Below are 16,714 nucleotides of genomic sequence, written 5' to 3'. Positions count from 1 at the left end.
AGTCTTCTGTGCCATATCATGCCACCCTCAGGAATAAGTGTAGGTAGCTGGAAACCTGTAGTAATGGTAAGGCAATAGAATAAATAGTTTTGCAGAAAAACAAAGCATTGCCCTTGATTTCTTATTCTCATCACAATGGTTTGATGGTATTTATGAAGGAAACGGTTATATATATATATATATAATATATATATATATATATATATATATATACACAATATAAAATATATATATATATATATATATATGTATGTATATATATATATACATATATACATAAAGTTAATTTCCTCCTGGTTAATATGCACTGTACGTTACTTTTCTCTTATGCCCCTGTCACTTACAGTAGGCAGTAGAAATCTGTCAGATCAGAAAGGTTTTGGACTAGCCCATCTCATCATGGGGTATTCTCAGGGATTTATTTATTTTCCAAAGCACTTACTGAATGGAAGTTGCTCAGTTCAACTGCCAGAATAGTGTTGAAATTACTAGGAAGGTCAGCAGACATATTTGTTTAGAGCCTTTCCAGGGAGTGTTTTCGTGAAGAATAAAGTAAATACTGAGAATCACTCATACAGTAAGTAGACAGACTAGTCCAAAACTTCAGATTTTTACTGCCTACTGTAAGTGACAGCAACATAGGGGAAAAGTGATTTATAATGCATTTAATCAAGGAGAAATGTACTTCTCATAGGTATGTGTTTACATGTAGTATGAATATTGTAGTTTTTTTTTGCCATAGTGGCCCTTTAAAGTACACCTTGCTCCAGGAAATACATTTCAAACAAGACAGCAGATTGAATGCCTATATATTTACAGCCCAGGTAAAGTAAATAAATAGCCTTTTCATCGTTATGGCCTCTTCTCCATTACACAAAATTCATCAGGATAGACATCAGAGACATCAGGGCTAAGTGTAATTTCAGCATGATTCATTTTGATGCCATTGTGAAGGCCAGCTGACATTAATCGATCCTCTTCAATAGAGAAAGCATTCTGCATTGTAACTCCTACCCCTATCCTACCTTATAGTTAGCCCCGTCTTGACACTTCCCTTTCACATTAACCCCTTATGATGCCTAGCTCCCCCCCCCCCCCACCCTCTATACTCCCAACAACTTTCCTTAAACTTAACCTTTCTTAATTACTACAAAGAAAAACATCCCGATGCCTGTTTTCAACTCTGATAACCAACCTCCTTACTACAACCAATAACGTTCAGCACCAGCATTTTGTCAATGTAATAGCTGTACACCAGTGCTCCCATTAATCCCCCTTCTGCTTGTAGCTAAACTTCAGAGCCGTAGTTAACTCTAGGTCCCTGATGAAACATGGAAAGCCATGAAAAAGGGTCTTTAACCTTATATTTTTAACAATTAGTAGCAGCAGATTTTCTATAAAAAAAAAAACTGCCAAAATGAGCCACCATTTGCTCAAAAACACCTTTGTAGAGGACCTGGTGACCAAAAAAACAGCAGCCCTGAATATTACCCATTCAAGATTGTAGTACAAAGATTTGATAGAAGCTAATGTTTTCAGACATTTATTTGCTTCAGCTGAGGGGCTAAGCTGACTGTATATCAGAACACGCCAATTAAATTTGTGCATAGAGCTAAAATTACCAACAAGATGGCAGCCCATGTGCAGACAAACAAAATAGAAGAAATTGGCTATGGGGCAGGAGCAACAGTAAGATTGTTTGTTAATTTAAGATGCAGGAAAAGCCACTTATGTGAAGCCAACATTAAAATTCTCTCAAAGAGTTCAGTTTGGAAAATAATTTGGTATAACTTAATGTACAAATATATTTGGCAATAAATGTATTAAGCTGAGAGCACATTTGGCAGCGCAACTTCACATGCATTTCTGGCGGATTGTGGCACTCTGTTCTTGGAATCCAGTTCCATTATTGCAATTTTTCATGAAAGTTTGTGATTTTTCAGGTTGCTACACAATGTATTTAGTAAAGAAATGCATGGAAATAAGAAGAATGGCAGGCGTTTTTAAATCGCAGAAAAAATAGCAAATGAGCGCATCATCAGGGCTGGGCCGAGGCAGAGGCTGGAGAGGCGCCAGCCTCGGGGCGCAGGACCTTGAGGGCGCATTCTCCGCTCTCCCCGCCAACCCATAATTTGTCCCTGCAGTAGTTGCGGTGGCGCAGTCACTAGCGAGTCCGCCCACCGCCAATCAATTGCCACCTGATGATTACCGCTGCCCACTCTCTCTCCCTTTAGTAGCTGGGGAGTTGGTGCTTTTGAGGGAAGGCCGGAAGTCCGGTGTGCATTGCCTAATTGCTGACTGTTTTGCAGCTTCCTTGGGCTTCTACCAGCTCCCTGCAGCCATCCAGCGCCCTCTCAGTCACTTACGGATCCTCCGGTCCCCCGCCGCCAGCTAGTTTTGTTTTCGCCGACAGGCCTGGCCACGCATATCCTTCTTTGCATTGCCGTCCAGAATATTGTCCTGCACAGGATGCTATTGTGGATGGGAATGCGAAGAAGGATATGCGTGGCCAGTCCCTGTCAGCGAAAATGAAACTAGCTGGCTGCGGAGGACCTGGTAGAAGCCCCAGGTAAGTAAAAAAAAAAAAAAGTAATGGCTTAAATATCTGCAGACATTTTTTTAATATTTTTAAATGTTGGACACAAACATTGTAAGAGAAAAGAATAGTACTTTTTCAATCAATTGGATGTCATTCTCAGAGATACATTGTTCATCATCGGTATAGGGGCTTGTAAGTTGTTGCAATGGCCGGCAGCACACCAAAGTAACATTGATTGGAAGCTCCTTCAAAATGTTTACTACATCTTTATGACTTTGACCAAGGAGAGAGATGTCATTCACCTTAAACGACAAAAAACAAATACCGCAATAAGTATGAAAAAGTACGGGATGTTAACGTTCCTGTTTAGTCTCAGTGTTAATTCATGGTTTCTTATAGTCCACTTTAAAATGTAAGACGACAATCAGAGGTGTCACAAAGTATAAAAAAAAAAAAAAAAAAGTAAAAAAACGTACCTAAAAGACAGGAAAGCCTCTAGATTCTCTGCGCTTACTGCGCAGACACAGGTGTATTCGTGCAGATGCAGTATGGCCGTGCTCATGCCTGAAGAGGAGCATAGCCCCGGTGTAATTACCGACAAGCCCTTATCAATGTTCTGGGGGTCTCGACAACAGGAAAACAGAGGACAAGTTGGGAAGCCTCTATAGGATCTCCTTCGGTAAGTATTTACTTTTTTAACTCCCCTGGCGGCATTCCCGAGCTGAGTTGGGGCTCCATTTTAGGCGCGGTAAGCCCCAGCTCGGGCTGGCTACAGCTCGGGCTGGCTAAAACCCCCACTCCCTTTGATCTCCTGGGTCCCGTGTGCGATCAGCATTGGCCAGCAGGACCCACGCTTCTCCCCCCCCCCCCCCCCCCGGCCGCCGAGATTCCCTTTACCTTCATTCTTTATCTGGGAATCCCAGCGGTCAATTAAGAGGGCTGAGGGTTGGTGCGGCGTGACGTCATCAGGGGGAGGGGTGGGGGGGGGGGGGAATTAAGGCGTACCAGAACTTTCGCACAGGGTAGAAGGAAAACAGAGAACTGTGCCCTATATGTAAATAGAGAGATTAGCCTGCCTGATCCCGCCTCAGGCCCCTCGATCTGTGCAAGGCAGAAGGAAATAGAGAAATGCTACCTGCATGTATATAGAGAGTTTAGCCTGTCCAATTCCTAATTTGTCTCTAATCACAAGTTGTAATGTGATCTCTCCCGTGTCACCTGACTGCCATGGCAGATAAGCTCATTTAAAAAGCACAGGATGTTAACAATATAGCCATTTTGTTCTCAACTGCTTTTCAGCTAACTGCTTCTTTCTTGCTGTTACAGATTTTTGCCTGGATTTTGACTACTCTCTGCCTGCCACCTGCACCGACCTCTGCCTGGATTTTGACCACTCTCTGCCTGCAGCCTGCACTGACCTCTGCCTGGATTTTAACTACTCTCTGCCTGTCGCCTGTACCGACCCCTGCCTGGGTTTTGACTGTTCTCTGCTGGCCGTTTCACCGACTTCTGCCTGGGTTTTGACTACTCTCTGCCTGCTGCCTGCACCAACCTCTGCCTGGATGTTGATTACTCTCTGCCTGCCGCCTAAGAAAATAAAGAGAATAAAGTCCAAAAGGAATCAAGCTTCTACTGCCCCTACTGTGATGTGGCCCTCTGTGCCATTCCCAGTTTCAAAATATACCTCACGCGGGAGGTGTATTTGGTATATATGTGCATACTGTATAGTCTGGTCCCTTATTTGTACAGTTTCACTATTTTTTAAGTTTATTCATAAATTTAATTACTTACAATTTGTGTTCTAGTCTTTTATTATACGCAGAATGTCTACAAGACCTTTCTTCTGGCATATTATGGTGAGTTTTGACTTAAGAATTAGAGGCCTAAAATTCTTGGAAAAAATGTACCGTTGTTAGACCCATAAATCCAGACAGAAAACGCACCGCCAAGGAGGTTTACTTTGTGACGCCTCAAGTGCACTTTAAAGAGACCTCGGCTCAAGCTCCCAGAAAGCCAGCGGATGCACAAAACACCCCAAATGAGATTGATGGAACCACATATCCACAGGCATGCATGTAAGCCCCTCAGCCAGCGGCAAGGCCAACCTTATAGTCTGAGATTGCGCCCAGGTCTCCTTAAATTTATCTGTGTCTCTACTCAGCCTCCTGTATGTCAGTTATCAGCCTGCTTGAGTGCCTATCATGTTGTGCTGTACATAGAGCATTTAACATGTATACATACACATGCATTTTAATAGTTACAATTAATTTACGACTATTGGTTTACAACTTCGTACACTTGCTACATTACTGTTGCCCCCTAATAAACACTGCACAGGCAAGCTGCCGGGCTGTAGATTCAAGATTGAAGCACTTTATTGTCGTTATGTAACACATCATCATGCACTGTTCCTTAAAGAGTGAAGACAAGACAACAGACAGCAAATGAGCAGCACAGTAGATGAAAGAAAACAAGGTCCTTGTCCGATCAGCTTGGCTAAGGCTGGCCACTAACGGTCCAATTTCTAGCGAAAAATGATTTGAGCGATCAGAAATTCTGATCCCATTGGTTGTAAATAATCTCCATTGGTGGACACAATCGATTATGAACGAGTGAAAAAAATGTCGCCCGAATGAATTTTCGCCGAACGAAAATTTGGATTTTCTTGGTGGTCGTGATAGATAGGAAGCAAAGATTGGTTAGTTGATGATGTAGTGAACGATTTTTCGTCTGATCAGAATTTCTGATCGCTCGAACGATTTTTCGCTAGAAATTGGACAGTTAGTGGCCAAGCTGGCCACGAACGGTCCAATTTCTAGCGAAAAATCTTTCGATCGATCCGAAATTCTAGGTCGGCAGTGATCGAATTGCCAGTAAATAATCTCCATTAATGGTTATGATCGATTATGAACGAATTTTCGTCGAACGAAATTTTGAATTTTAAAGACGATCATGATCGATAGATAGCAAAGATTGGTTCGTTGATGGTGTAGTGAACGATTTTTCTTCCGATCAGAATTTCTGATCGCTCGAACGATTTTTCGCTAGAAAATTGGACCATGAGTGGCCACCTTAAGGGTTATCCAGGCTCTAGTCTCTAAAGCAGAGGAAATGTAACAGCATGCAAAGCAGTCAGAAGTTCCCTGTTTTAAAAGAAGTTATTTCTGCCCCATGTGATTGAACAAGGGATGGTTCCAATACCTTGGGAGTTGTGGGGAAGTGAGGAGGTCCCTGCTAAGCAGGAGACAGATATGGGCACCTTTGAATTGGTGCAGGGCAGTGTAAGGATCATTACATTTCATGAAGTAGGCAAGGTTAGAAAAAACAGACCATCTGAAATATTTAATTATTAAATGCATTAATAAAAACAGAGCCTGAACTAGAGCTTTAGAGGATTTCCTTTTCTTATCCCAAAGAGTTCACTATGCAATAATAAAAATGTACATATAAACATGCGTATATCATGATTACAGAAGTGATAGCATAGGAGGAGCTTATGATGATAATAATAATAAAAAAAGAACCTGCATCAAACCCTCATTTAAAAAGTTCAATAATCAGTTACAGGACAGTCAGGGAGGAGCTGAGAGGGAAGATCAGCTAGTCTTTGGGAGAACATGGCTGACTTTTCCCTTGCCTACCACTTATCTGTGCTGCACAGAATTGAACAGATGGAAGGGGCGGGTGTGGTCAGGTGATGGGTCTTCAGGGCAGAGGAAGAAACTACCACTCTGCTGGCAGCTCTACACTTTGTGTACAGATTTCTGAGTTATGTGACTTTTTTGTTTTTTGTTTTTAAGAAGAATTTTTCTGGAACAGCTACATCAAATGTGAACATTGTGTTGTTCCTTTATTCACCTTTAATAAAAATGAAAAAATCCAGAGGGGGGAATTAGGACTTCAAAGTCTGCTCATTTGGCTATAAAAAAGTGTGCATAGGATAACAGGACTGCGATATAGGAGACTGCAACCATATAGACGCAAAAAAAAAACAAGAAAAAAAAAACATCTAAAGGTTTCTTTATACAGAGTAAGACCTTACTTCCAGAAGTTCATCTCCACTGAAAAGCTTTCCACTGCGGCCTACTGGTCCTTCAGGTAATACCGACCTCAGGAAATGATGGCCCTCAGAGACTTCCAAACTTATCCCCAATCCACTGCTTTCACTAAATTTATTAACTTGGGCAACCTGAAAACGGAGAAAACCATATGCATTACAATATTTATGTCTGGCATAATTCAGGACACATTTATACACTTGATATAAACACATGCATTGGTTTGTGTCTCCATTACAACCTTGTAGTTTGTGCTAGAGTTTAAGAAAATGTCCAAAAATATTCCAGCTGTCATTTTAGGAATGAAGAGACAACAGAGAAATAAAAAAGAGCAATTATTTAATATCAAAGTTCATATTTCCTTTCTACAAAAAAAACCTTAAAACATACAGATTAATATATAATCAATAATTTTGGGTAAAGGCGGATTCTAATGCATCCAAGGAATTTTCACCTCCCATTCATTTGCCTATAACTTTACCACTACTTATCACAATGAACTGATCTATATCTTGTTTTTTTCCGCCACCAATTAGGCTTTCTTTGGGTGGTACATTTTGAGCAAACACTACCGAAAAGAAGGGCGTACCAGGGAAATCTAAATACACACTTGACGTCCAGAAGGACATTACCCTATAGGTACATAAATAAAACTTATAATTTTATTGTATGAATACACAGTTAAAAAAAGAGTATCCCTGTTCAGATTACTCCACTGTACGGGTTACCAATATTATGTCCGCAGTCAGGGTGTGGGGGTCTTTGCCTATCCCCCTCAACCCGCAATCAAAAGTGCTGCGGTGAGGTGTAGCTATCCCACACTCCTATGACTGCTAGCCCGACAGTAAACAGATTGCACGGTGGGACAGTGGAATTGGTACATTTTGCTAAGAGCTACTTTACTGTAAATGCATTTTAACAGGAAGAAGAAAAACGGAAAATATTCATTATTTATCAGTTTTCAGCCATTATAGTTTTAAAATAATACATGCCTCCATAATTAAAACCCACGTACTGTATTTGCCTAATAGTCCTGGGTACTACACCATTTAAATTATGTCCCTATCACAATGTATGGCGACAATATTTTATTTGGAAATAAAAGTGCATTTTTTCCATTTTGCATCCATCACTATTTACAAGCTTATAATAAAAAAAATGGAAATATTTAATCTTTACATGGCTATTTAAAAAGTTTAGACCCTTAGGTAAATATTAACTTTTTTATAGTAATGTTTTTTTGTTTAGTTTTTTTTTTAACATTTTATTTGGGTATTTTTGGGAGGGTAGGACATAAATAGTATTTTTTTTTTATGTGAATGTGTTTGTTTTGTTTTTGTTTTTTACATGTAGATGCAGTTTTACTATTTGGCCACAAGATGGCCACCATGAGTTTGTTTACATTACGTCACTCTAATTGTAACATGTACGCTTAGACATAGGGGGGACGTAAAAGAGGCAGAAAGAGCGAGGCTTCCGAGAGAAGCCATCGCTTTTTCTGCCTGGGAAAGGGATCAATGATCGGGCACTATGTCCCAATTCATTGATCCCCGGGCTCATAAACCATGGCCCGGGAGTGCACATGCGGCCTTTTGGGCGTATACTATACGTCCAAAAGGGCTAACTGGTTAAACAAAATGATTTTGAATAAAACAGTGAAAATACGTGCAGTTATAAGGAAGACCCTATTAACTTGTTGAGGACCACAGGCTTACACCCCCCTAGTGACCAGGCCATTTTTTAAAATTCAGCACTCTGCAGCTTTAACAGTTTGCTGCACGGCCATACAACTTAGCACACAAATAAATGTTGCCTCCTTTTCTTGCCACCAACAGAGTGTTCTGTTGGTGGCATCTGATTACTGCTGTGAAACTAAAATTCATTTTATTGTCGTTTTTCTTTTAATAAAGCCGTCTATTTCCCTTCCTTATCAGCATAGCATATGTATGTAAATGAGCTATAAGTATGCTCTAAAATCCTAGCAGTTCTGGCTCTCCATGACTTAACTGGTTACCCTGTAGCACCAGGCTAAACTCAGGTGTATGTATGTATGTATGTATGTATGTATGTATGTATGTATGTATGTATGACTGACTTTAAAAAAATGATTGTCTCAGCATCTTTCCTATAGACGCACTAGTTTTCCCATTGACTTTCGCTCTTGCTAATTCTTGCCAATCTATGCAGCTGCTTGTCTTTTGTTCCAAACATCATGCTGAGATACAGATTACTTCCCGGGGTGATGTGACATGATGAGATGTATATGTACAGTGGCAAAACATTAATAACTAGTCCGTGTTTTTTTCTTTTTCTGCCTGAAAGAGTTAACCTTCAGGCCTGCACAGTGTATCTCTTGTTGGAGCCTTGTTGATCTAAAGCGTAACCCTCACCAGTAAGGAATTACAGCCATAAAAGTATTTCCTACCAGAGAAGAGCTTCTGATTGCCGGGGGGGGGGGGGTGGATATAAAATGCCAATAGTTCATGGATTTTAGCTCTGGGACACTTCGACTGCGAATGAGCAGAGACAATAAAACATTAAATCTACTTTGTAAATGTTTAAACATAAAATAAAACCATGGGATATCTACCAGTTCATATATATACCACAATTAAAATTATTGCAACGATAAGCAACCAAGATTTTATGCATACACATCACATACCACAATTTCAAAATGTGTTCCCATAATTCTTTGCCATTTACTCCTCAGAGCAGCTTCGTCAATTAAGTTAAGGTAGCACTCCTCTAAAAAGAAAAAACAAAACAAAAAGAAATCTCATGCATCATTTTTCATATACAGTATATTCACACTTAGTAATTGATCATCAGCAGAACATTCAAACATGTTCACACTTTTAAATTGACAATATGAAGAACAGTGCAAAAAAAAAACCCTCAAATACAAACTATGATTTTGGGGCCAGAAAGTGGCATCTTCTCTAAAAACTTGGTGCTCCCCTAATTCCACAGTCTATAAAGAGTGGACTAGAAGAAGCTCATCTCTTCAGGTCATGCCTCCCTCTAATCTTCCATATGACATTGTCTGTAGCCGCTGGCTATATTTTCAATTGGGATCGGCAATAAAGATTGGGACCCAAAACAAAGTTGTAGACAGTGGCTATGGAAAGCGGTTGAAGGAAAAGTATGGAATAGGGAATGGTAAGCCATACACTACCTCTCCAGCACTTTCCACTGCCTAACGACTCTGCAATAAGGTGAACACCATGGAGAAAGCTTTAGGAGCTGAACTCTACAAGCCTTTACATAGGTAAGTATATATTGTAAGTATTTGGTTTGGAATGATGGGTGGGTTGTATCAGTCACAAACTGGATAATGTAAGGTGAGGATTGGAATTACTGAGTTGGATAGCGGTTGTGCACCAGTCAGCTGCAGTCATGTCCTACAGAATGTGTTTCCAATGTGTAAATAGTTAACATTTTAATTTGTATTACTGTATATCCCAGGCTTGGGCAAACTTGGCCCTCCAGCTGTTAAGGAACTACAAATCCCACAATGCATTTGCCTTTATTAGTCATGACTGTGGCTGTCAGACTCCTGCAATGCATTGTGGGACCTGTAGTTCCTTAACAGCTGGAGGGCCAAGTTTGCCCATGCCTGGTATATCCTCAGTAATACCAAAAGTGCAGCCATTGTCATATTTTACTAAATCTCTGCTGGAAATCACAATAGATAATAAACAAATGTTCAAAAATATCTTCATTTCACTTTACATTTATACAGGTACAACATGTGATTTTGCATTTTGACTGTAGTTTCTCTTTAAAGCAAAACACTTATCTAAAATGTGGTGTGAGGAAAACTTGCTAACTTCTGTAGCTCTGGGGAGAATCGCATGATTAGCTGGGCAGCCACTGGAGGAGCAGGGCCTTTACCCTAAAATGTAGAATCATTTTCATAACTGATAACCAATAGATATTGCCTCTACAAATTTTGTCTCTCTCAATCCACCAGGTACTTGCGGAGGTCTAAATCACCGAAAACCGAGGGCACACCTGTTGCTAGGTAGGTCTTAGTCAGCCTGGTTCCATGGATATTAATCTAAATGAATGGGTATATGATACAAGTACACATATGCTTGTAATAGTTTAGTCACACAACAGTTATCCTAGCAGTATGTTTAACCACATAACGACCAGCTAACGCCGATAGGCGGGCGGCTGGTCGTTCGTGGATTTCCATGGAAAAAGCGGCCGTTCCATGTCAGTTCACGGAGGGTGTCTCCGATCGCGGCCTGCGAGCCTCCGATCGCGGCTCGCAGGCTAAATGTAAACACACAAGGAAGAAATCCTGTGTTTACCTCCCCCCCGCTCGGCCACACAGATCTGTGCGGGCTGGAGAGCCCACGCAGCACAGATCTGGGAAAGCAGCCCCGGTCCTTAAGTGGTTAAGGATTGTAGATGAAAACTAGGGGGGATATTTACTAACATTCCATTGCAAATGTATTCCTCTATTTTTTATTACAATTTTAAAGGAAAGCTAGTGAGCCAAAAATGCAAAACAAAGACTTCTATGAGTAAAGGTGTGCTCACTACTGTCATGAAACATCTGTGTGTCATCTGATAAAAAGACCATACGGAGGAAATGTAGCAGCTTCTCATCACTGCAATTACTGCCGGAGTTTCTTTTTGAAATGATTCTCCCCACCTTTCAGTTACATTCTTCACTCAAACAGAACACGGTAAGACCAAACACTATTGGATGTATTGTTGCTCTTTTTTTCACATCAGAAAGAAATAATAGCAGCATATGCATTTTTTTGAAAATGCTCCAAAAAGGAGTAGGTCAATTTAGCTTTTTTTCTAATACATTCTTTAAATAAACAAAAACTGTCAGATGCTACAATATAACAGGGAGGAGGATTTGAGGGACAGCTAGGCTGCTCTATCACTGACAGATTGCTGCGGTATGTTTACACCACACACAGCCCATGCAGTATGCTATGGAAACCATTACCTGTTTGTATACTCTTGCCTTTTGATGTAGGCTGTGCAGCGTTGCCACTGCTCAGTGATGATATTGGTTGGATTTTCTTAGCAGTTTCTAAAAATAATAATAATAATAAAAAATAATAATAATCATGATTTAGGCATGAAGTTTCCACACATCTGAATAAAAAGCATTAGCTATAGCTGCATGTTATAATCTGGTTATACCTGATCATTATAGAGACAAAATGCTCATCCCTCCTCTCTTGCCTCTGCCGAGAATCTAATATGTATACAGTGGCCCCTGATACCCCTCAGGGCTTCAGTGAGCAATCGGCCTGGTGGACCAAATACCGGATCAGGTCATTTTGGCTCCTGATCAGTGCTGCACTGCGCTGACTTGGGCGCTGCCACTGACCGCCCAACTGAACCACGTCGGAACAGTACTCTCACAACAAATACAGAGTTAGCAGGACACATACCTTCCGTTGTCTCAGTATTGCTTACCTGTCAATTACTGAAGGATGGAAATAACTTAAAGAGAAACTCCAACCTAGAATTTAACTTTATCCCAATCAGTAGCTGATGCCCCCTTTTACATGAGAAATATAATGATTTTCACAAACAGACCATCAGGGGGCGCTGTATGACTGATATTGTGGTGAAACTCCTCCCACAAGAAGCTCTGAATACCGCGGTACTCTGGGCAAACTGCCACAATGTAACAATGTTCACAGACAGGAAATAGCTGTTTACAGCTGTCTGTATGTAACAGCCAGAACAGCTAGAAAGAGCTACATAACCTGCCCACAGTAACAATGTCACCATGTAATACATGTCAGAATGTGAATCTGGGAGAGGAAAGATTTTACAATGAGCAAACACTGACTAAATCATTTATACATAATTATGGTAAAAAATGAAGCACTTTTTTTACTACATTATTTTCACTGGAGTTCCTCTTTAAAGGAATACTATCAATACCCAAGTGTTCTAAAATGGCATGTACAAATAATGTCTAAATAGCTGTGTAAACATTTTCCTACTTTTCATGTTAAATATCAGAGGCAAAAGCTTTAAAGATACCCTGTAACAAAATGTTCAGCATTATTTATTGTATCCTATAAGTGCCTATACCTGTTCTAATGTGGTCTGTCTTACTGCAGCCTTTCCTAGTTGCACAGTGGCTGTATTATCTCCGTTATATACTCTAATCTTCTTTCCTCTGACGGCTTTGTCGGGCTCAGGCACTTAGGCTGGAATGTGCTGCTCTACTTGTGATAGGATAGAAGCTATACACACCCTCTCCACGCCCCCTGCAAGCTCTGTATGAGTCACAGACTGAGCTCCTCTCAGCCTATCACATGCCATGTTGTTTGTTTGTAAACACTGCCTAAAACTGGCAATTACAAGCCAGGATTGCAGCAGGGAGTGGCAGAAACAGCACAGAGGGGCCCAGGAGAACACCATGAATAGAATGGTATGCTTTTTATTGTAAGAATTTTAGAGTACAGATTCTCTTTAACTTATTGAGTGTAGGATTTAGTTATATTGGGACAAATCAATTGCAGAAGGGGTGTCTGCTTCAATGCACAGCCAGTGTTGCATATCAGACTACAGAGTATTTTTCTCTGAAAGCAAAAAACAGTATCAAAAGCTGTGACAATTACAAATGTTAACATATTACATTTCCTCTGCTCTCTTCACACACTTCAGTCAGAAACACAGGACACAGAAGCTGCAGCTGTTTGGAGCTTTCTCTCTCTCACACACAGAGTTACAAACAGGGTTAACTGATGGAGTGTGAAGGGAATTTCCCCTCCCTTCATGGCTCATTCTGCCATCAGTAAAATGTGAAAGTATTTTGAGAACAGGAAACAAAGAGGTTGCCAGTGAAATGTATACACCAGTACTTAGCAGCACTTCCCAAACAATTCTTATCTCAATTGAAAAAAAAATGTAAATCAAGTGTTCCTTTGAGTAAAGAGAGAGAGAGGAGAGTACAAGATAGGAATACATGCTTCCATTAGCAACTTCACTAACAGATGAATATTTCTTTGTGTTTTTGACACAAAGTATATTTAGGACTCTTCTCTCCTACCAATACAAAAATGTCAGTCGGGATGGCAAATTGTCAAAAATGTAGCTATAGTGGTCCTTCAAGGCCCTCAGCGTTGGAAGCTTAGTAAGGTAGTAGCTGTAAAATGGTAAGATATCCTTAAAGCTAATGTAACCCCATGTGTAAAAAAGTCAGATACTCACCTAAGGAGAGGGAAGGCTCTGAGTCCTAATGAGCCTACACTCTCCTCTCCCAATGTCCGGTGGATCCTTTAGTCAAATCCTCCACCGCAGAGACTTCGGAAGTCTTCGGGAGCACTCGGGCTCCCGAAAGCCAGCGGCTCCATGCTGCGCACGCGCAAGTACATCATAGACACGCGAGAGTGCATCTATGATGGCGCTCGCGCATGCGTAGTATGGAGCGGCCCATCTTCGGGAGCCCGAGTGCTCCCGAAGTCTTCCCGAAACCTCCCTTCGGCGGCGGAAGTGCAAGTATTTGACCGAAATGGTTGAATACTGCTACGGGGGGTCCTGAGCGGGACCGGGCACCAGAAGAGGGGAGGCTCATTAGGACCGAGCCTTCTCTCTCCTTAGGTGAGTATCTGACTTTTCTTTTTTTTAATGTCGATTCGCATTAGCTTTAAAGAGGAACTTTAACCCAGGATTGAAGTTCATCCCAATCAGTAGCCGATACCCCCTTTCCCATGAGAAATCTTTACCTTTTCATCAGGGGGGTGTCTGTATGGCTGATACTGTGGTGAAACCCCTCCCACAGTGTGATGTCGTCATGACCATGGTCCTGACAGATAGCTGTCTGTGAACCTCGTTGCATAGTGAGAAAAAACAGATTTTCCAGCTGCCAAGCAATCAATATCTCCCTCTGCATAGAACACTCAGTAACAAACGTTCCAGGCGGCACAAAATATGTCACCACCAGTGATGAATTTCAAAATATAAATCATGGAGGGGAAAGATTTCACAATGGCCAGACACTGACTAACTAATCTATAAAATGAATATTGTAAACAATAAGCAATTGTATGCATTATGTTATTTTCACTAGTTCCCCTTTAAGTGATATGTTACTACTCCTAGGGACATGGTTCCTATATGCATGTCTTTTACCTTGGCTAACCTCTTCATTTTGCACAGTCACATTTTGGTCAGTAGCTCTTGAAGATTCATCAGCCTGATATGAAATTATTTCCTGCCTTTGCGCTCTTCTGATTAAAGTCAGATGCACAGTGTGCCCGGTGTGACGTAACACCTCCACTGCTTGCTGATTGGTGTAACCCTGAAGGTTAGTCCCGTCCACCTAAAACAGGGGAGATGAAATAAGGATTATAATATCATTGCACGATGTAAGTTTAATAGCACATGTTTATATCCAGATTTCGCTTTGCCGAACACAGTCGATTTTGAAAACAAACATCACAACCTCTTGAGAATATATCCCACCATCTGCTTTGCTGTACAAAACAAACTATTCAGAATGACAGCGAGGGAAAAGCATACTAAGCTTTAAGGCATATCACATATTATATTTAACTCCTGTAATTCACATTAAAATGATTTGTTCTCTATTTCATTAAGATAAGAACAAGGCTTCTGGGTAAGTTGACTTTATTACACATGAAGAGACAAGCTGAATATGCATGCAGGGATTAGCTAATATTTCACTGTCATTAGCAATTTTCCTTTCTGATAACATTTTATCAGAACTCATTATGTATGAGCATACAGGCTATGTTATTGTCAGTCTCTTAATTATCCTAAGCTCTAGAGTATAGAACACACAGCAGGCAGAAGATGGCTCTGTGGACTGACTGGGGATGTCGTGGGGCCAAAGTAGGCTTCTAGCTCTCAGCAATAGCAACTTGGAATACTTTACGACAGCCATGTCAAACTGGTGTGTTTGGGACTTTTGGAAGTTAAAATAATCTTCCAAAATCAGTTAATTTTATACTATAATTGACTGACACTCTGTGACAGATTTATCAAAATCAATACAAGTCAAATTGGAGTTGAATCGCTGTAAAAGTGGAGCAAATGCCCAGTTCAAGGATTCTGATTGCTTCCTCTGTGAAATTGCAACACTTTTTGTCACACTTGCTCTGACTTTCCTTGTAGTTATTTAGATAACTCTTTCCCTCTGCCTCTTAAAGTGAACCTGAATTGGGCCAGAAAAAAGTTAGATACTAAGAGTACCTATGTAGCATGAAGGCTCTGGGTCCCATAGAGCCTTCCTGGTCCTCACTCCCATTCTTTTGTTTCACCTCTGCCCCCTGTTGAAGTTATTCAAACTGCATGTCAAATACTTTTTCAGCACTCCATGTGCAGGCTTTGGATTCGGGTCTTAGAGAACTTCCAAAGTCAAGCTGATCCACACTGCACACATACTGTGCCCATGTTCAGAAGCACTGGGGATGAGAGTACTGAATATGTGTAATCTCAACAGGTGGACAGCAGTGGAATGAAGGGATGGAGCAAGCACTAACTTACGTCTTCCATTGCATTAACCTAGCACCTGGGTGCCTCCTTTACTAAGGATACCCTTAAAGCTCTCCGACAAACTACCACTGCTGCGCTTCACTCCCCGCCACTCCTTTGTCAGACTCCGTTGCTCCTTCCAGAAGTTCAGCCATGCAAACCCTACCATCACTAACTTTTTCTTCCATCCCCGGCACTGCAGCGATCATCCTCTGCCATGCCTTGCTGGGACTCTGCCATTCTGGAATACAGGCAGCCCTGGCAAAGCATCTTTGAAACTCCCGACAAGGCTCAGGGAGCTTTCTCAATGGTCCAGACCATGAAACAATGTGGAGCCACAGCAAGAGCTTCAAAAATGGTTTGCCTAGCCTGCCTATATACCAGAGTGGAGGAGTCCTGGTGAGGAGCAGTGCCTGTTTGCAATGGTTGCTGGTGATTTGGGGCGAGTAGTGACAGGGGCGGGGATCGCTGGAGCAGCAGTAGTCTGTCAGGGAGCGTCGGACAGGAAGTGAATCTCCAAGCAAGAAAAAGAAGAATGAAGACAGAAGAAATAAATAAATAAAAGGAGAAAGAAGTGACACAAGAAAAAACAGAAGACTATAGAAAAAGCTTTTTTAAT

The 16,714-nt window shown here is 41.1% G+C and overlaps 1 protein-coding gene across 9 annotated transcripts in view; it reads right to left on the bottom strand.

The window, feature by feature from the left end:
- The window catches only part of MPDZ (multiple PDZ domain crumbs cell polarity complex component), a 217,084-nt gene that overhangs the window by 147,811 nt on the left and 52,559 nt on the right, over positions 1–16,714 (bottom strand). For all 9 annotated transcript variants that reach the window (XM_068234923.1, XM_068234937.1, XM_068234947.1 and 6 more), the window contains 5 exons: positions 14,731–14,920; positions 11,576–11,662; positions 9,263–9,345; positions 6,582–6,728; positions 2,671–2,841 (listed from right to left, as the gene is read on the bottom strand). In XM_068234923.1, coding sequence (XP_068091024.1) covers positions 2,671–2,841; positions 6,582–6,728; positions 9,263–9,345; positions 11,576–11,662; positions 14,731–14,920 — 678 coding nt within the window. The remainder of the gene's footprint in view (positions 1–2,670; positions 2,842–6,581; positions 6,729–9,262; positions 9,346–11,575; positions 11,663–14,730; positions 14,921–16,714) is intronic.

This window comes from Hyperolius riggenbachi, chromosome 1, assembly GCF_040937935.1.
Source record: "Hyperolius riggenbachi isolate aHypRig1 chromosome 1, aHypRig1.pri, whole genome shotgun sequence".
Taxonomy (NCBI): domain Eukaryota; kingdom Metazoa; phylum Chordata; class Amphibia; order Anura; family Hyperoliidae; genus Hyperolius; species Hyperolius riggenbachi.
The sequence above is the reverse complement of the archived record's forward strand: the minus strand, read 5'-3'. Positions and strand labels throughout refer to the sequence as shown.